Raw genomic sequence first — 16638 nt, forward strand, 5'->3', positions numbered from 1 at the left:
AATGATAACATGAGTATAAATAGCATAGGCCCAGCTGGACAAGGCAATATGTTATATGAGTTTAAATCTGTCGTTAGGAGCTGCTGATTAGGTTTATGTCTGTCAAAAGGATGACGAGTTGTGCCATCTGTAACAACAGCAAGTGGCTTAGTTAACTTTATCTCCACCAACATTGCAAGGACAGCTTCCCACCGTGAGGTCATCTCTTAAAAAAGGCACAACCACAGGAGCAAACATCGAGAGCTCCAATTTAGAGTGAGTGCATCTTCGGCACCGATCACTGTCACCAGATCATCATACAGATTTGGGGCACCATCTTTAACTGACCTCATTGTCTTGTTTTGCATGCCTGCTTAGTTGAGTCAAAAGAGTCAAGGGGGAAAATGAGTATATAATTGGCATTCACCTTAAGCATTCACTCATTACATTCATTTTAAAACATTATAAAGATGATGGAGGAGTGGTAAGGCCAATAAGGAAGCATTTGTTATTATGCTGCTATTATCTTTAGCATGTCAAATGGATTTGAGCCTCACTGCTTTACTTTATTTATTTATTTGTGATATCTTTGACGATACCTCTGTTACAAATGAGCCTAAGGAAGTATTTAGGTCCTATAGCCTTGAAATGCGATGGGGTCTTTCTGTGCAGGGTTAAATCGATGTAACATCATTGAGAAAAGTCCCTAATGCAGTCCATGCGTGTTGTTCTGAGTGCTGAACACTAGCCCTGGTTTCAAGCTTAGTCCAGGATTACAAAATGTATTGATGCCTTCATCACTCAACCCCTCCGTGCCTCAGTTCCCCCTTTGCAAAGTGTTGTCATTGTCCCCCCGCTTTGTAAGTCAGTAAAGAACTTCTGTCACCAATCCTACCTACCTGCAAGCATTGTGCGTATGTAACGTAACAGTCTTCATGGAACAGAAGGTTGGTTTTACTCCACAAGTTTCATTACAAAGTAAATAGTCTTTTTTCAGCTGCCTTCAGCATATCTGTAAACAATGACACATGGCTTTCCCAACACTATCTTGAGTGCAAGAGTGTTTCAGAGGCCAGTGACTCAGTTCCCAGCATTAGCCCTGCCATGACCTGGTGCACTTGCTTGGACAAGAGTCTGAAACCAAGCCCAGGACGTGCTATTAACAAATTATCTTGACATACCAGTCTCCCAGAAGACTTGTTTTCATAGCTTGTTCTCATGACTGATAAACCACAGAACATCTTGAGTGAGAATAATGTTGATTTTTGTCTGAGCTGTGTACCACCACCCCAGCGCTGTGCCTGGGCCCTGCAGCAGGACAGCCATCTGTCAGCGCTTCCAAAAGCATTCCCTTCACCCCAGAGGTGCCACCACTCCATCCAGAACTCACCCCAAGTCAGAGGAATGTTCCTCTGCCTCATCTTTGAGGTTTGGGAACCTTCCCTTTGAGTGAATGACTGTGCATTAGTGTGAAAACACACGTGCGCTCTGCCAAGTTGGCTATGGACCTGGGTTATACAGTCATGCATGTCTCGTGATTAAATACGGGTGAGGTATTTGTCATCAATCATAATTGGCTGTTTACAAAAGGCAGGCAGTAATAACAAGGAAATCACATGCAGCCCTGTGCGATGATAGGCACAGACCAGCAGGTGAGCTATGTGGGGCAGCTCCAAGCCTTGTTCTCTGCCTGTGGCACTGGGAACCTACCTGAGAAGTCCTTATCCTCCTCTCCATGCCCAGATCTGGATGTGGACAGTTGGAGAGTCAGTACTACAGTGCAGGGCCACATTTCCCCATCTCCATCAGCCTTCCCATTGACTTCAGTTCTGTGCATGGAACTTGGTGAAAAAATGGTGTTATAAGTGTGTTTTTTTGGCATCACTTCTGAGTATGAGGTCCTCTGGAATCAGTGTGAAAAAAAGGGAACATATGTGCGCTTAGAGCATTTGATGCTGGATGTGTAGATAAGGGAGATCCAGACCTGCAGACATAGGCAATGAGCACCAATTTAGGCACCCTGAGGTGGCCCTGCCATCTCTGTGTGACTGCACATAGCACACACAGCTTAGCTGAGTCCCATGTCTTCCAGAGCAGCAGCTGGGGGACAGCAGGACACCCCATAGTGTCCCATGTGACACCACATACCTACTTCAGGCAGCAAATTACATACTACAAGTTCTGTTAAGAGCTGGAATGAAAGGCTTATTTTCAGCATGAAAGAAATATTCTTGGGTAGAGTGTAAATAAAATTAATTGTCGTCTCCATGCTGCTTAAGGAAGGGTGCTGTGCCTAATGACACCTTCCCATCTTTATAAACTGTCACTGCCGCCTTAGCGAAGCGCTTCACAGCCCCGAGCATGAGTTAAGCTTTCCAATACCTTGAATCCCATCAAAAACATTTTGGATCACAATATCTTTTACAGCTTTCACGCCACAGCAAAATACAGGACTTTCCCTCCCTCTCTGCAGCCTGACCTCCGCCGGTGCCCCAGGCAGATCCCTGCTGCACTGGCACCCATGGCGTGGGAATGTCCTGAAGTACTTCTAATTAGAAATACTTCTGCTTAGAAGTACTGCTAATCTGGACAGCCTGTTGGGAAGCAGTGGTGGAGTGCCCTAGATCAGATTTTTTTCCATGCCAGCTTCTTATACTGCTGGCAATTAGATAGAAACAGGAAGAATAGTTTTTAACTTTCTTAATTTGTTTTAAAAAAAAAAGTCAGAGTCCCCCCGTTCCTCCTCAGTGCTCAGAGTCCCCCCATTCCTCCTCCTGCACACCACGGACTACCCAGCAGCCCAGGCTGCACTGCAGAGCCAGAACCACAGAGCCACCCTCTGCCTGAGCATGCAGTCCAGTGAGTGAGTGCTGGTTCTCTTTGGGAGACAAGCAGCAAAACGTCATTTCACAACCCTCAGCAAGGGCCAGCCCAGCTTTTTGTTGCCAAGCAGCAGCACCATTTTACAGCGGATCCAGCTGCTGATGTTGCTAAGCAGCACCACGTTGTGCACTTTTCGATCATTAAGTGCTCACCAGCTGTCATGAGCAGATTATTTGGACTGCATGACCCTGTGGGTCTTTTCGAACCTTTGTGATTCTATGGATGTTTGCACTTCTAGAATGGAGCAAGAAACAAAGGCTGAGGGATGTCAGTCAGTCTCAAAAGTCTCTACAATTTTATTCTGATATGCAGAAAGTACAAATTGTTTTATAGCAGTGATAGCAAGGTCAGAGAAGAGTACAATTCTGAGCACTCCCCTTTTCTTTCCTCCTACCTGCAAGAACAGCTGCTGCATGACTTCATGCTCAGTGCTCCAGCACTCTTTGCTTGGTGTGTCATATCCGTCATGTGCAAGTAAGAAACATAAAACATTCTGTCTTGTCACTTCTACCATCGAACAGACTGAGCTTATACTAAATTGTCCCATATAAATACTTTCGGTAGCATATATTCTACGTATAAAACAGGTATCTGAACAGTGTGTGGGTGGTAATTACGCCAAATATTGTATATAATAGGATTAAATCTAATAACTCATGCCAAACTATTTGGATCTTACTGAAGAGCTTAATTCGTTAACCCGATACATGCCTCACCTTTCAGACTGAGCTGTGCTTTCCCGTACTCGGAGTCCTCCGGTCCTCCTGGGTTAGATCCTCTTTTGATCAAGGAAGAGTTGGAGCTCCCTGCAGGAAGAAGCGTGGATGAAAGGTCACAGGAAAGCAGCCCAGTGTGAGTACTGCTTCTCCCACCTGTTCTGTCATGGAATCAAAAAGAATAAATTGAGACATCAGAGTGCTCTCACAAGTCATGGTTTATGCAAACTGATTTGACTTCTTACTGGCACAGAGCAGATGAGCAGCATCTGCATAGGTTGGAACTGCTTGCAGTGAGTAGAGGTTGCTTGGCATAGTTGGGACAGGGCCTGAGACACTGGAGTGGGTCAGAAGACCGAGGAGGCCAAAGCCCTGGTCTCTGTCCAAGGCCAAAATGTAATGTCAGGGTTGTCTGACAGAGCTGCTCTGGGCCCGGAGCTCGGAGCAGTTGCAGCTCATAGCATGTCTGTCGCTCCCTCGTGACTCACTGCTGGCAGCAGAGCAGCTGTCTGCGTGGCTCTGCAAACTCACACAAGGCTCACCCATCAGACAGAGGGCTTCTCCCTGGCACACGTGTTGATAAAAAAAAAGACAAATAGACAACCAGAGATCATGAGCGATTACCAAAGGGTCGTTTTCCCCTACATGTGTGCCACGGCGTTGTTTTCAGGGCAGCTGCCTCGCTCCCACCTTGTGGCGTTCTCTCGCCTTCGCTGTAGAAATGGAATAGCACCAAATATGAGCTCAGTTGCTGCTCGGAGGAAATAATCCAACTAGCAGAAGTGAGGATATTTGTCAGGCTTGTGTTTCCCTGAGCTCCCACAGGATCCCTGTTCTTAAATTGATGGCAGAGAGCCTAAACAAAAACATTTCATTATGGATTGTCTATAGGCAGTGAGTATTACCGTGGCTCTGTTTTGTTTTCTAAGGAAGCACATACTAAAACTTTAATTCGATAAACTTCAATTTTCTGGATCATGAAGAAGGATGGGGAGAACAGAGGGAAGGGGATCTGACAGCTGCTTTCACGTATTTTAGCTCCAGAGCTTCGCTACAGACTGTGACTTTTGCATTTTGAGCTCTCTGAGATGTAGCATAGATTCATGGTACACCTTGTCTTTGCCCCGTGCCACCAAACTGCTCACACGTACCTTAGCATGAAACCTGAAAAAGCTCAGGGATTACAAATAATTTGTTTCTGACCTGAGGAATTCTGACCATTAACAGTGGGTTAAAGTGCTATCATAGCACTGGAGGCTTCACCAACTTCATTAAAAAACACGAGCTTGTAAAGGCAGGGCCCTCTGGCAGCTGCTCATTCCAGCCCTTCACATACCTGTGCTCTCCAGCCAGATGTTTGTACACCAACGCAGAGAACCACCACAGGAATGCCAGGTCCAGCATAGAGATGCCACACGAAATTCCTGCCTCTTATTCATGTCAGATAGGAATTGGGCGTGCTGGACTCACGAATGCTTCCTTGCAGCTCTTCCAGGTACAGTGACCCAACAGCTTGCTGTTCCTTTGCTGTGTGCACTATCAGATACCACTGGTGAGGGCAGAAACACGTTAATCCCTTGCAGTTACCACTAATGGAACATGGCTGCACTGCCTTCTCTTATCAGCTGTCTCTCTGAGAAGCCCTCAGTGGAGCTGTGCTTGAACAGACAATGCACATCAACAATAGCAATTAGCTTGTCCATAAACCAGTACTTCTTGCAACATCACATTTCAAAGGGTTTTTGTCACATCTCCACCCTTCAGGACAATTGCATTGGAAGTGATTTCAGCGTAACTTGAACAGGAGCACTTATTAACAGATCTTTCAAAGCATCACAGAATCATTTCAGTTGGAAGGGACATTTAAAGGCCTTCTGGTCCAACCAACCCCCTGCAATGAGCAGGGACGCCCACAGCTCCATAAGGTGCTCAGAGCCCCATCCCCTGACCCCGGGTATCTGCAGGGAAGGGGCATCACTGCCTTTTTGGGCAGCCTGTGCCACTGCCTCACTGCCCTTATCATCAAAGACTTCTTCCTTATATCCAGTCTAAATGTCCCCCGTTCTGGTTCAAAACCATTTCCCCTTGTCCTGTCAAGAGGAGCTTTCAACAGTACTGGGATAAAATGAAGGGCTACATGAAATACACAACCAAATGCAGAGCAGGTATTGCCCCCAGTACTAATTTTCCCTTGGCAACACATGCATCACTGCAGTGCAAGAAGCACCGCTCCTACCATAGGCCAAGGGACACCAGCAATGAAATATGGTTTGACCAAAGGCCTCTTTCTCCAGGCTGACATATTTGAAAACCATTAGCAGAGGATTTATGGAACGCAGAGCCACAGCAGCCTGGCGGAGCAGGGGGAGGCCGGGCGGAGGAGGAATAACTCGTTTGCTTTTTTGCCTGGGGTGGAGGCAGGCTGGTTGCTGAGCAGGTTATGAAGGTGGGTCCCTGAAAGAAAGCCTACATTTCATGCTGGGCCGAGGAGAGGCAGGAGGAAAATAAGGTGAAAACGCTTCTCAGATGGGAGAAGGGGTTTGAAGACATGCTCTGAAAGCATCGCTGCACCCAGCACTGCCAGGCTGTGCCACAACGTAAGTGTAAAGCCAAACGTTCTCTCTCTCATTGTCAGGAAAGCGGTCTTTCTGCTGCATATATACAGAAGTCTCTGTAGGCTGATGCCCACGTTGGTACCAGTGAGCCGTTTCTGAGATACGTGGTGCTAAAAGAATTCTAATGATGGCATGTAAATTGTAAAAGATAGTGCAGAAAGATGAGAAAGATTATCTCTTGGTGAAGCCATGTTTATTTAATGAATGGATTTTTAGCATGTTTATAACGTTGATTTGAAATTCCATACATATGATAAAGCTCACGTCTTTTACAATGTAAGAAATGCTTTGCACTGAGAAATTATGTTAAAAACAATGTATGTAAAAAGGATGGAAATAAGATTGTAACCTGAAGAAATATCTTTGTTACTCAGTAGTGCAGTTCACTCACTGTTATCATTCTCACTTGTCTCAATGATGGTTGGACTTGATGATCCTGGAGGTCTTTTCCAACCTCATGATTCTGTGATTAATGGAGAATATATGCATTATCCCTTATTTATCACTTTTATCTTCACAATTGAGAAAGTTTTAATGTGCAGTTGTGTGGTTGTTGTGAAGTTTCATTCTCTAAGCAGGGAAAAGAGTAGGTATTGGTGGAAATTTTCAACAGCTTTACTTTGAGCCACTTTTCTTGTAATTTTATATTTAGTGCCTGAGCATTTCAATAGAAAACAACAAATAAAGTAGTTTTACTTTCAAGCGAATATGACAAATTCAACCTCTATCTGTTGTTGCTAACAGTCAGTATCGTGGCATTGCTGCAGAAGCCTTAAAACCATATTATGCACTGGGGTAAATTTAAAGTAAACAGAGAACCACCATATCATTTGCTGCCTGATCCATTGAAGAACTTGAGAAACTTTGACACACTGTAGAATTTGCACTTTCCATCAATATACAAGACCCCATTGCACACTGATGCACACACGAGAACTTGGAGAGTTGTGTTCTTTCCCCAGCTTATGTTCTTACTGTGAGTGCTCGTAGGGCGAATGCTGTGAGAGCTTTTGGTTTCCACATTACGTCGGGGGGAGCAGAAAAGGATCTGGGAAAAGAAAAGCTGATGGGTCAGTGGTGTGGAAATGCCAGTATGGTCTCTCCTAGGGAAGCGCGTGGCTGCTGGGGGAAGCTTGTTGTCGTAGAGAAGTTGTTTCCCTCCTGTGCAGTGTAACCTTAGTTAACTGCTCAGTGGGTGAGAATGCTGCCATAACAATGCATACTTAAAATATTATAATCTTAACCTGTTGTTTCACCTGGAAAGCTTTGCACACGCACACTTGGTGATGGAGCACCATGTGCTTGGAGAGCAGCGGCTGTGAAAATATCGTCTATGGCCTTCCACGTAGTTCCTGTACTACTTTAAAACAGCAGAGGATTTGGCAGTAGTCATAGCAGATAAAAGCTAGGGCTGCTAATTAATCACTAAAAGTGCAGTCCTGGTCCCAGGGATTTCAACAGGAGCAAGTTCAAGCACTGGTATATCCCCTGCAGACACTCAAGTTTAAACAGAGCGTAGCTTATAAGCACAGCCCTGAACTCCTCTCCCTCCAAACCTCCCGTGAAGAAGAATAATCTTTCAAGTTTAAAAAATGTGTGCTGCAGTAATAAGTAATAACATTCCTTAAAAGCTTATACGGTTTTCTTGGCTAACAACATGCAATCTTTCCCTGGCAGCCTGGCTGTAATGGAGGTTTCCTTGACATGTGCCACAGACCCATCTCACATTCTTTAGGGAAAAAAGTTAAAAATTGAAGGGAGAGTGTGTGTAATATCCACCTACCCGATGAAACAACAAATACAGCGAATTTGAATGCCTGAGCTCCAAAATGAAATGTCTACGACATAAATGTCTGCAGCCCTGTTGTGTGCACTCCTTTAGAGCAGCCCTTAAAACACAGCGAAAGCACGGAGCCTGGGGAGGCACTGCCTGCAGAGCTGCTGCTGACTGCTCTGGAAATTAAGTAATTAGAGTTGAACTCGTGTAAAACCAATAGTAATTAAGGTGGGCAGATCCTGTCAAGTGTAAAGAAAGTGTGTTTTAGGTCATAAAATTGTGAGTGGAAGATTACCTTGGAAAAGCGTGGTACGACTTCAGCAATTAGGATAAAAAATATATATATACATTTGTTCTCTTTTAAAGTTGAGTGCACGTATGGAAAATTGTTTCTGTTACAGGAACAGCCAGGTATAACGTTGTGGTTCCAGGCAGAGTGAGCCTGCAGCTCAGGCCAGAGTCTCCAGGAAAGAAAAGTGGTTTGAATACAGTTAACGCAATAAAGTTTTCATATGGGCTGTCCATCCAAAGGAGGTTTGGCAAGGAAAATGCCTTTCTGCTCAAATGACATGGGATAATCCAGAAGCAGAGCAACAAGGCTGAGTTTCAGGGAGTGTCTGTCAGCATAAGCAGAGCCAGTGTGGGAAAGGCAGCAGGGAGGGATTACAAAAGAGCTCTCGTCCCTAATCTGTGATTTAAAATCATTGTAAAACTGAGGGTCAGGAGGGGCAGCTGACAGGGTGACTGAGATGGTGCTCCTCCAAAATGTATAGCTGTTTGCTTTTTTGCTTTATTTTTTTTTAATGGAAGACTAAGAGCTTTTTCTTTTCTTCCAGTGGTCTTTTTAATTGCTCTGTGATACTGGACGTCAGCATCAGAATGGGCAATGAGAACAGTAGTGCAGAAAATCAGGTGAGTGCGGCAGCATGATTGCCTTTTCCCTCCCTACTGCCAGAGAAAATCTGTTTCACCAACCATCTACCTCGTGTTCATCTCCTGCTCCTGCTTACACTCATATTTAATTGCAGTCGGTGATAATTGAGGGCAACTTTGTCTTTGTTTGTTTTTCAATTTGGTGATCCCAGGGGATGGGGATGGGCCAAGATGGGTGCTGGCTGTCAGCCCGTGGCTGTGCAGGCCTGATGTGGAGCGCACCATCTTGGCCTGAAGTGGGCCCTAGGGCCATGGCAGGATGGGAGAGGCCCTGGGGGCCAACAGTGCCTCCGAGTGCCCCCAGGGCTCTGACACACAGTAGTTCTTGGAGCCATGTGATCTTGGCATTCAGGAGTTCATATCTACATGAGAAGAAGGGCGCTTTGTTAATGTGTGTTGCTGTTTGGTCATCTCTCCTTGAATTGTTGGACTGAAGGGTAGCCACGTGCTGTGGTTGGCCATGTACGATTGTATCAGAAGATATTATGTTGCTGTGCATTTGAATAAAAGTTGAGGTTTGTTAATTTCAGCACTTAAAATACCAGAACGTTTCATCCTCTCTTTGTCCAGATCTTATGGTAGATGGCAAAATGCATTTGGGTTCATTTTGTTTCCTCTCCAGGTCTGAGTAAAGCCACTGTACCTCATGCATGGCAAAGCGGGCCCTCTCCTGGCAATCTGTACTAAAAGTTACCCAAATTTTGTCATAGAGAGGTATTTGAAATAGAGTTCTGCCGTAACTGTTGGCTGTTCTGGCCAAGTGGAATTGTTATCATAGGGTTTGGTCCCAACATTTTTCAAGAGTCAGGGACAGGAAGATGTATTCATTCAAGTCAACACAAGTAATCTGTATGCATTGGTGATAGGAGGATTGGTGACTGGATGACCTTAGAGGTCTTTTCCAACCTTGGTGATTCTATGATTTCTATGATTCTACATAAATAATGGGAATTTCTTCTCCTTCACTTAGGATGTTTTTGAAACTCCGAAAGTAATAATAGCATCTTAAAATCTACTTAATCTGCTGAACATTCACTGAGAAAGAATCCCTTAAAATTAGTCAACGTTGATATAGTTACTGGAATTCTAAAATGCATTTATTTTTAGTCAGAAGTCCCCAATGCAAATCGAGTCATCCTTATGCCGCCAAGCCAAGGAACACAGCAGGTAGTGTATGATGGAACTGGTTTGCATGGTTTGCATTTCAAAACGTTAGCATCAGGCTTGGCTGTTCTTTTTCTTACACGTCTGCTTTTGGCTTTTGTTTTTTGACATTAACTGCAAATTTGCTAGGCAGTGACATCTAAGTTTTCAGCAAGTTGTAAAAAAAAATATCTGGTTTCTTTTAACTTTTTTCTTTGGTAGCAATCTATGCTCAAGAGCAGCAGCCTGTATTTGACCCTCTTTGCATGCTGTCTTCCCTTTCCACTCTCCCACAATTGAAGTAGAGCAGTGGATGTTGTTATAGGCAGTACCATTCAACATGAGTTGTTGTTTCTGTTTATGTATTTATCAGAGAACACCGTTCCCCAGCTCTAGCTCTCAGCTGAGCCCTTTGGAAGCCATACACATGTTTTGCATTAAAGATGAGAGAGTCTGTGCTAAGTTTAGAGCTTATTTAATAAGAGGGAAGATCTGCGGGATAAATATGCTACTATGAGGAACGTAGTAGGCACTTACAGAAAAATAAATACCCAATCTGTCTTTTAAAGACCAGATTCCAAGGAAAATATAATGTAAATTTAGTAGAAATGAGCAAAGATAATAAACAGATAAAATGAGGCTGGGGCCAGCAGTATATTTAACAAAGTGACTTTACATACACTAACCATGCTCTGTTTTGCTCCAGCAGTGCACAGAATCTGAACTGCTGAGAGATTCTAGGCTTGTGCTCTGCCCTATTAGCATGACACTTCTTGCTTCTGAACAAGGACCTGTCAGTGGCAAAGCATGTTGGGCTTATGCTGAATTAAATGTAAGTGCTTTGTAGGATGCATTCTCTTTGAAAGCAAAACTCCATGTGAAGATAAATATGTTTAAACTGAAAAAGAGGGAAGCCAGAAGAACAGAGATTCCCTGTTCTAGCAGAGGAAATATATGGGAAGGAAAGGAAGTATTCTTTAGTGGGAAGCTCTCAGAAGTACTGCAGTTTCTGGGACCCTTCAAGACCCCAGCAGTTATGCTGCCCATCAGACACATCTCTCTTCAGCCACCCATTGGTACTTAGGAATGGCAAGGCCAGTCATTCCTCAGGTTTTATCCCAATTTTCTGGAAAGCCAAGCTTTCAAAAATCACCTACACAACCAGAATGAGGCTCCTACTTTCATAGAGATTGATGTATTACTGCTGCCCTGGACATTTGAATGGGCTCAGGTGCCATCTTCTAAGCACCACTTATAAAGGAAGCCAAGCTTACTACAACAAAACTAACCAGCAGTTGGGCACCACGAACCTTTCCAGAGCTACTACAGGACAGATTTTCTACTATGCAGTGATGGTAGCCAGGGCTTTTAGCTCTTTCTACTCAGAGTTCTGAGGAGGAGAGCCGTCATCATTCACAGCCCATCCCACGACTCCAGAAAAGCCCAGGTCACCCAGCTCTTGTAAAGCCCTTTGAAGGTGCTGCTGAAATGAGCTCCTGGCAGCCAGCGCTCTGCCCCACAGTGGGAGAGGGGATTTCAAAGTCACCACAGAAGTCCTTTCTGTCTATTTTGCTTTATCCTTTCTTCTCCTTGTTTTCCAAGTAGGGAGCCAGACAAAGCTGGCTGTTACTCATCCGTGTTGTTGTTCGTTTCATTTCACTCATAAATCCTAATGTGTGGTTATCTTTTTTGTGTGCTCTTGTTTGCTTTTTGCTGTGAGATGTGCGAGACGGGTAACGCACGCATACTTGCTGGAGGGGCTGTAACTTCTGAAGGGTTTATTTGTTTGTCTCAAGCGTCACGCTGTGATCCTGCTAGAGTCTCTCAGTTTAATTGTTATAAACAAATCTGACTGCTGCCCAGTTCCGCAGTCAGTATGCCACATTATAACTTTTCCCATATTTCAACTTACTTAAGCCAGTGGATCTAGTTAATTGGCGCGGTTCTTCTTGCAGATCCCAGTATTATGGGATTAGCACAGAATGCAGTGAGCCCTCTAGCAGCTTCCCTGCCTTCAGTCTCCATTCCCATGGTTAACTAGGCAGATTTCTCTGGGCTGTGGTGCTCATACTGTGTGTTTACATACTTCTCGGATAGTGCAATAACATCTCTATACATTCCATTATTTTCAATTGGCAACAAACACGCATTCCCAATTTTCTGCATAATCTTGTGCCTATAGCATTTTAATGAGGTACACAATCACCCGACGTGGGATACATTTCTTCTACTCGCCAAGCTATCGTTTCCTTCCACTCCTTCCCTTTCACCCATTGCACATCAAGAGTGCACAAAACAGCAGGCCTGTTCCACATCTTTTTAGTCAGCATTTGTCTTCCACGGAGTGGCAATGGCAATGTGCCCATTGCTGGTACTTATATACTTCCAGTCTGTGTGCAGTCATTCATTAATGCTTACTTGCAATAACTACCACTGCTCCGATGCTCTTGGTGAGTAACGCCAAGCATTTGTTCCAATTCACACAAAAAGAACACTGTCTGTTTTCTGAGAATTATACATCCATATGTACAAGTGCAGCAAATTCTGGGACGCTTCTCGCTGTAATGAATGATTGTACTTGTTCTCATCTTCTCTTTAAATGAATGAGGGGAGATGAAAGAAGAATGAAGGCTCAGAGTTGGAGAAGGGTTCTTAATTTGAAGGCATTGTGAAAAGGAAGTTGGGAATCTGCTCCTTCCCTTCTGAAATAATGGTTAGAGCTATCTTCACATCTGTAAAGCCACCACCATTTCTAATGGGAAACGTGTATTTATGGGTACAATGGAAAAGAAATATATTACACAACCATAAAGAAGTTGTAGAATTATTCCCTATATTTCTCCACTTTGAAATAGTGAGAAAATGGCAGAACCAACATTCTCCACCACTATGGGTTGTATGGGAACTGTTGAGTCATGGCCTGAGCCACTGATTGAGCACCTGGGGAAAGGACCCGGTCAGCCCTGGGAGCACAGGTGAAGGCAATTCAGCTGTGTGAGCAGAAGGGGGTGGAGCCTGGCTGCACCTCTCTTAGACCCCCCCCATTTAAGGGCTGAGTGCCACTGGGGAAGGTTCTTTCTGGAGGTCCCTCTCTGGTGAAGCTTTTCCCTGTGAACCTGGAATCTTCTGATATATGGGTGAGCAATCTTCTTCCCTTCTTTTGTTGCACCTTTCTATTGTGCTGGTCCTTCTGTCATCACACTTCTGTTGTAATGCCTTTCTCATTGTATTGATCTATCCAGTTCTTATAGGGTAGTTAGAAATCACTAGGCAAGCAAATGCTATCAGCTAGTGAGCACAGCAGAAGACAGATCTCATCATGGAGAGGATTTTCCTCACAGTACTTCACATAAACCCACCTGCACCTTCTCGAAATCTTTCATGAGTTGTTAGGAACTGGTATAATTGAAACTAAAATAGCTTTAAATTGCAAATGTTGAGATGGAATTTTTTTCCCAAGATCATCAACTTGACTCCCTCTTGGCATGTCTCATACACCTGTTGTCTGTAAGAAAATAACCTAGGTATTCATTCAGTTGTCAGCGGTGGGACAAAAGATAAAGAAGCTGTGGAGAAGCAAATGGGCTTATGAGGAGAGCTATGAATTCTCCTTTGCCTGCTGAACTTCAATGGCATAAATGGAAAGATGAGGTTAACAAGAACTACAAGTCGAGTTGTGTAGCATGTTCCATTGAGCCCAGTGCAGGGCCATGCTGTGAGCATGACTTAAACACAAGAGCAGGTTGTTGAGAAGGCACTTACACTGATGTTACAAGGACCTGAAGGTAAGCAGTTAGTGCCCTCAGTGGGCTGGAAAGGTTACAGCATGAGCTGTGAAGCCTGAAGGTCTGAACTGTTCTTGCTGTAGCCCAGAGGAAGTTGTGTATTCTGTAAAGCAAGCCAAACCAAGCATGGTGGCCTAGACTTATGTGCATATATATATGTATATACATACACACACACACAAATGTTTGTGGTTGTGCTTGCAACTAAAGTCTTTAGGTTTGGATTTATTTCTCAGGAGGAAAGCAGCTCTTTTTCTCTAGGAAAAGCTCACAGGTGCCTGCCATGCAAGAAAGTTCAAATGCTGCTGTTACCATATTGCACTTTGCATGCTGTGTTTGTAGGACGCAGATTAAATGAGCCTTCCACCAAAAGCCAATTCTTTGTATTCCAGTCATTTTGAGGATTTTAATTAGAAAAGGCATGAAGATAAAACACTGCTCCCAAGAGGGATGAATTAAGCAAGCCAGAAGCAACAGCAAATTACACCATTACTGATAAAGTAAAAAATCCACTCTAATTGTGCAATTCTATATGGATTAAGAGTTCCCAGACGGAGACTTCCTTCATCATGTAGTACTTAGAACCAACTAACCAAATAGTCAATGTTTGGAATGCTGTCAGTTTAAGGACAAACAGCAAGAAATGGTCCCTATCAGCTGCTCTCAGCAATGGGCAGATGCTGAGCCATGCAGGTTGCTGCACAGGTTGTTCATTAAAATCACAACTTGGCTCTACTGCCCTGTGACAAAACCAAGTTTCAGTGTAATCCTTCATATCCCCAATGGAGTTCCAGTTTGCCCTGATACATCAGTTACCAGTTAGTTCCTGTCCTATGAGTTGTGTTTTTGTTGGCTTGACTGAAGTTCTGGTTTTAAAAGCAATGTGCATTCATTATGTAATTCGGTACCATTTCTCCAGACCATTAAGGATATAAATGTTGAAAAATCGAATTCAGCACTCAGTAACTGTACTGGCAGAGCAGCCAGAAACAGGAACCAAAAGGGAGCTTCCAAAGACTGCTTTCAAAACTGCAACAGCCTGTCCTGATGGGGATGCTTGGAGCTGATACAGGATCATAGAATGGCCTGGGTTGAAAAGAACCATAATGATCATCGAGTTTCAACCCCCCTACTATGTGCAGGGTCCACAGCCTCACCTTTTAAACTTTAAAAAGCATATAGGGGAAGGCATGGATTAATGTAGGTTCTGGTTTATCAATTGAGACTTGTTATGGCTTATTCCAGCTTCTCCCCACCCCCATCCATAAACACAGGGAGCTGCTGAGAGTGGAAACTCCATGTAATTCTTTCATGATTGCTTTCAGGTGCAGCCAGAGTTGGGCAGGCTCATGCCTGCCACTAAGGGCAGCATGCCGGGAGGGATGCTGTGCTGGGAAGCTGGGGAATGGGCTGCTGCTGTGCTGGAGGGAGGGAGAGAGACAGCGGGGTGGTCACTTGCATGGAGTGTGACTTCAGATGTAGGCTGTGTAGCATTCCTTCTGTTGTTTGCATATTTTCTGTGACAAACGCAGTTGTTTTTTAAACTGTGCTAGATGCAAAACTCGTGAGAGCCCATGTAGTCTGATTTTTAGTATAATTGTTTCATTAAGCCTCGGAATTATTTTTTTCGTAGTGAGAATCCTTTTGAATGGGAGCACATTTCAGCTGACTGTGGGGTGGATTTAGCTGCCATCTTCTGCAGTAAATCACTTCAGGGACTGCGTGTTGAAACATCAGAAATAAGTTATTTAACATCAGCTTTCTGATGGTACTTCTGAACAAAAACATGGTCTTGTTAATTGTTTGCACAGATGTTCATTAAAAACTAAAAACATGCTCTGTAAAGCAAGTTCAGTCCCTGATTTGCATAGCTCTCTTAAAGCTTGGTAGAGAAATGGAATTCCATTTTCCTATTGGCTGGCACAGATTCACAGAGCATATGCTTTTGTGATTAATTAATTAGTAAGCTAAATGTAGAAGGCCAGTAAGTTTTGTTACATGTTACTGTTAAAATCCTCTCTTGAGCTTCCCTTGAGAACATCATTTCCTGGCCAGGTGTGCTGTTGGTGACAAGACAAGAGGACTGTTTTGCTTTTTGGTTGTTCCAGTGCCCAACTGCTTGGGCAGAAAGAAAGTGGCTGTCAGTGATTGGAGCCTGCACTGCTCCAACAGGAGCTGTGTGGTGGAGACTGTTTTGATTATCTGCTGAATTTGGTCATGTTGGGAACTTGAGCGAGGTTTGGGTCTTTCAGTGTCTGATTGCAGTTGTTTAGGGATGGGTTGGGAGGTCAGTAAGTAATTAAGCAGGAAATCCCTGGAAGCACAAAACTGTCAAGATAATAGTAATAGAATAATTTTTAGAAAGCCCACTGCCTTGACAATCCATGGGAAGTGTTAGATGTAGTCTTCAATGTAGCACACTTAATTATCTCTTGAACTGAGATTTGTTGCAGTTGTTCTCACCCTCTCAATCTGCCTCTCCCGTTGTTTTTCTTCTAATGGTAAGAGTTGGCAGGACAGCAGGTAAGTCATGGCATGTAGGTGCTGCCTAACAGGGATACACCCTGGTTGTGATGGGAGGAGGTGGCTGATCTCGTGGAAGTGTGGTCACTGGGAAGCAGTGTGTGGTACTGAGATCTTAGTGCTCTTCAGCTGGAGGAAATCAGAGGTGCTGATGGTAGAAGGGCAGAAAAATAAATGTTTGGTTCCAGCATGGTCATGTATGGCCCCAGAAATACCATTTCCACCATTTGTTTTTACCTTGATTGAATGGAGTGTATAAACAGGAGGGGGAATGACTGTTCATG

General features: G+C 44.0%; 1 protein-coding gene across 9 annotated transcripts in view; it reads left to right on the forward strand.

Annotated features, from left to right (window-relative positions):
- TACC2 (transforming acidic coiled-coil containing protein 2) overlaps window positions 1–16638 on the forward strand; it is a 115663-nt gene that overhangs the window by 5281 nt on the left and 93744 nt on the right. For all 9 annotated transcript variants that reach the window (XM_040702901.2, XM_040702902.2, XM_040702905.2 and 6 more), the window contains exons 2-4: window positions 3586–3714; window positions 8807–8882; window positions 10011–10070. In XM_040702901.2, the coding sequence (XP_040558835.1) occupies window positions 3586–3714; window positions 8807–8882; window positions 10011–10070 (265 nt within the window). The remainder of the gene's footprint in view (window positions 1–3585; window positions 3715–8806; window positions 8883–10010; window positions 10071–16638) is intronic.

Source organism: Gallus gallus, chromosome 6, assembly GCF_016699485.2.
Source record: "Gallus gallus isolate bGalGal1 chromosome 6, bGalGal1.mat.broiler.GRCg7b, whole genome shotgun sequence".
NCBI lineage: Eukaryota > Metazoa > Chordata > Aves > Galliformes > Phasianidae > Gallus > Gallus gallus.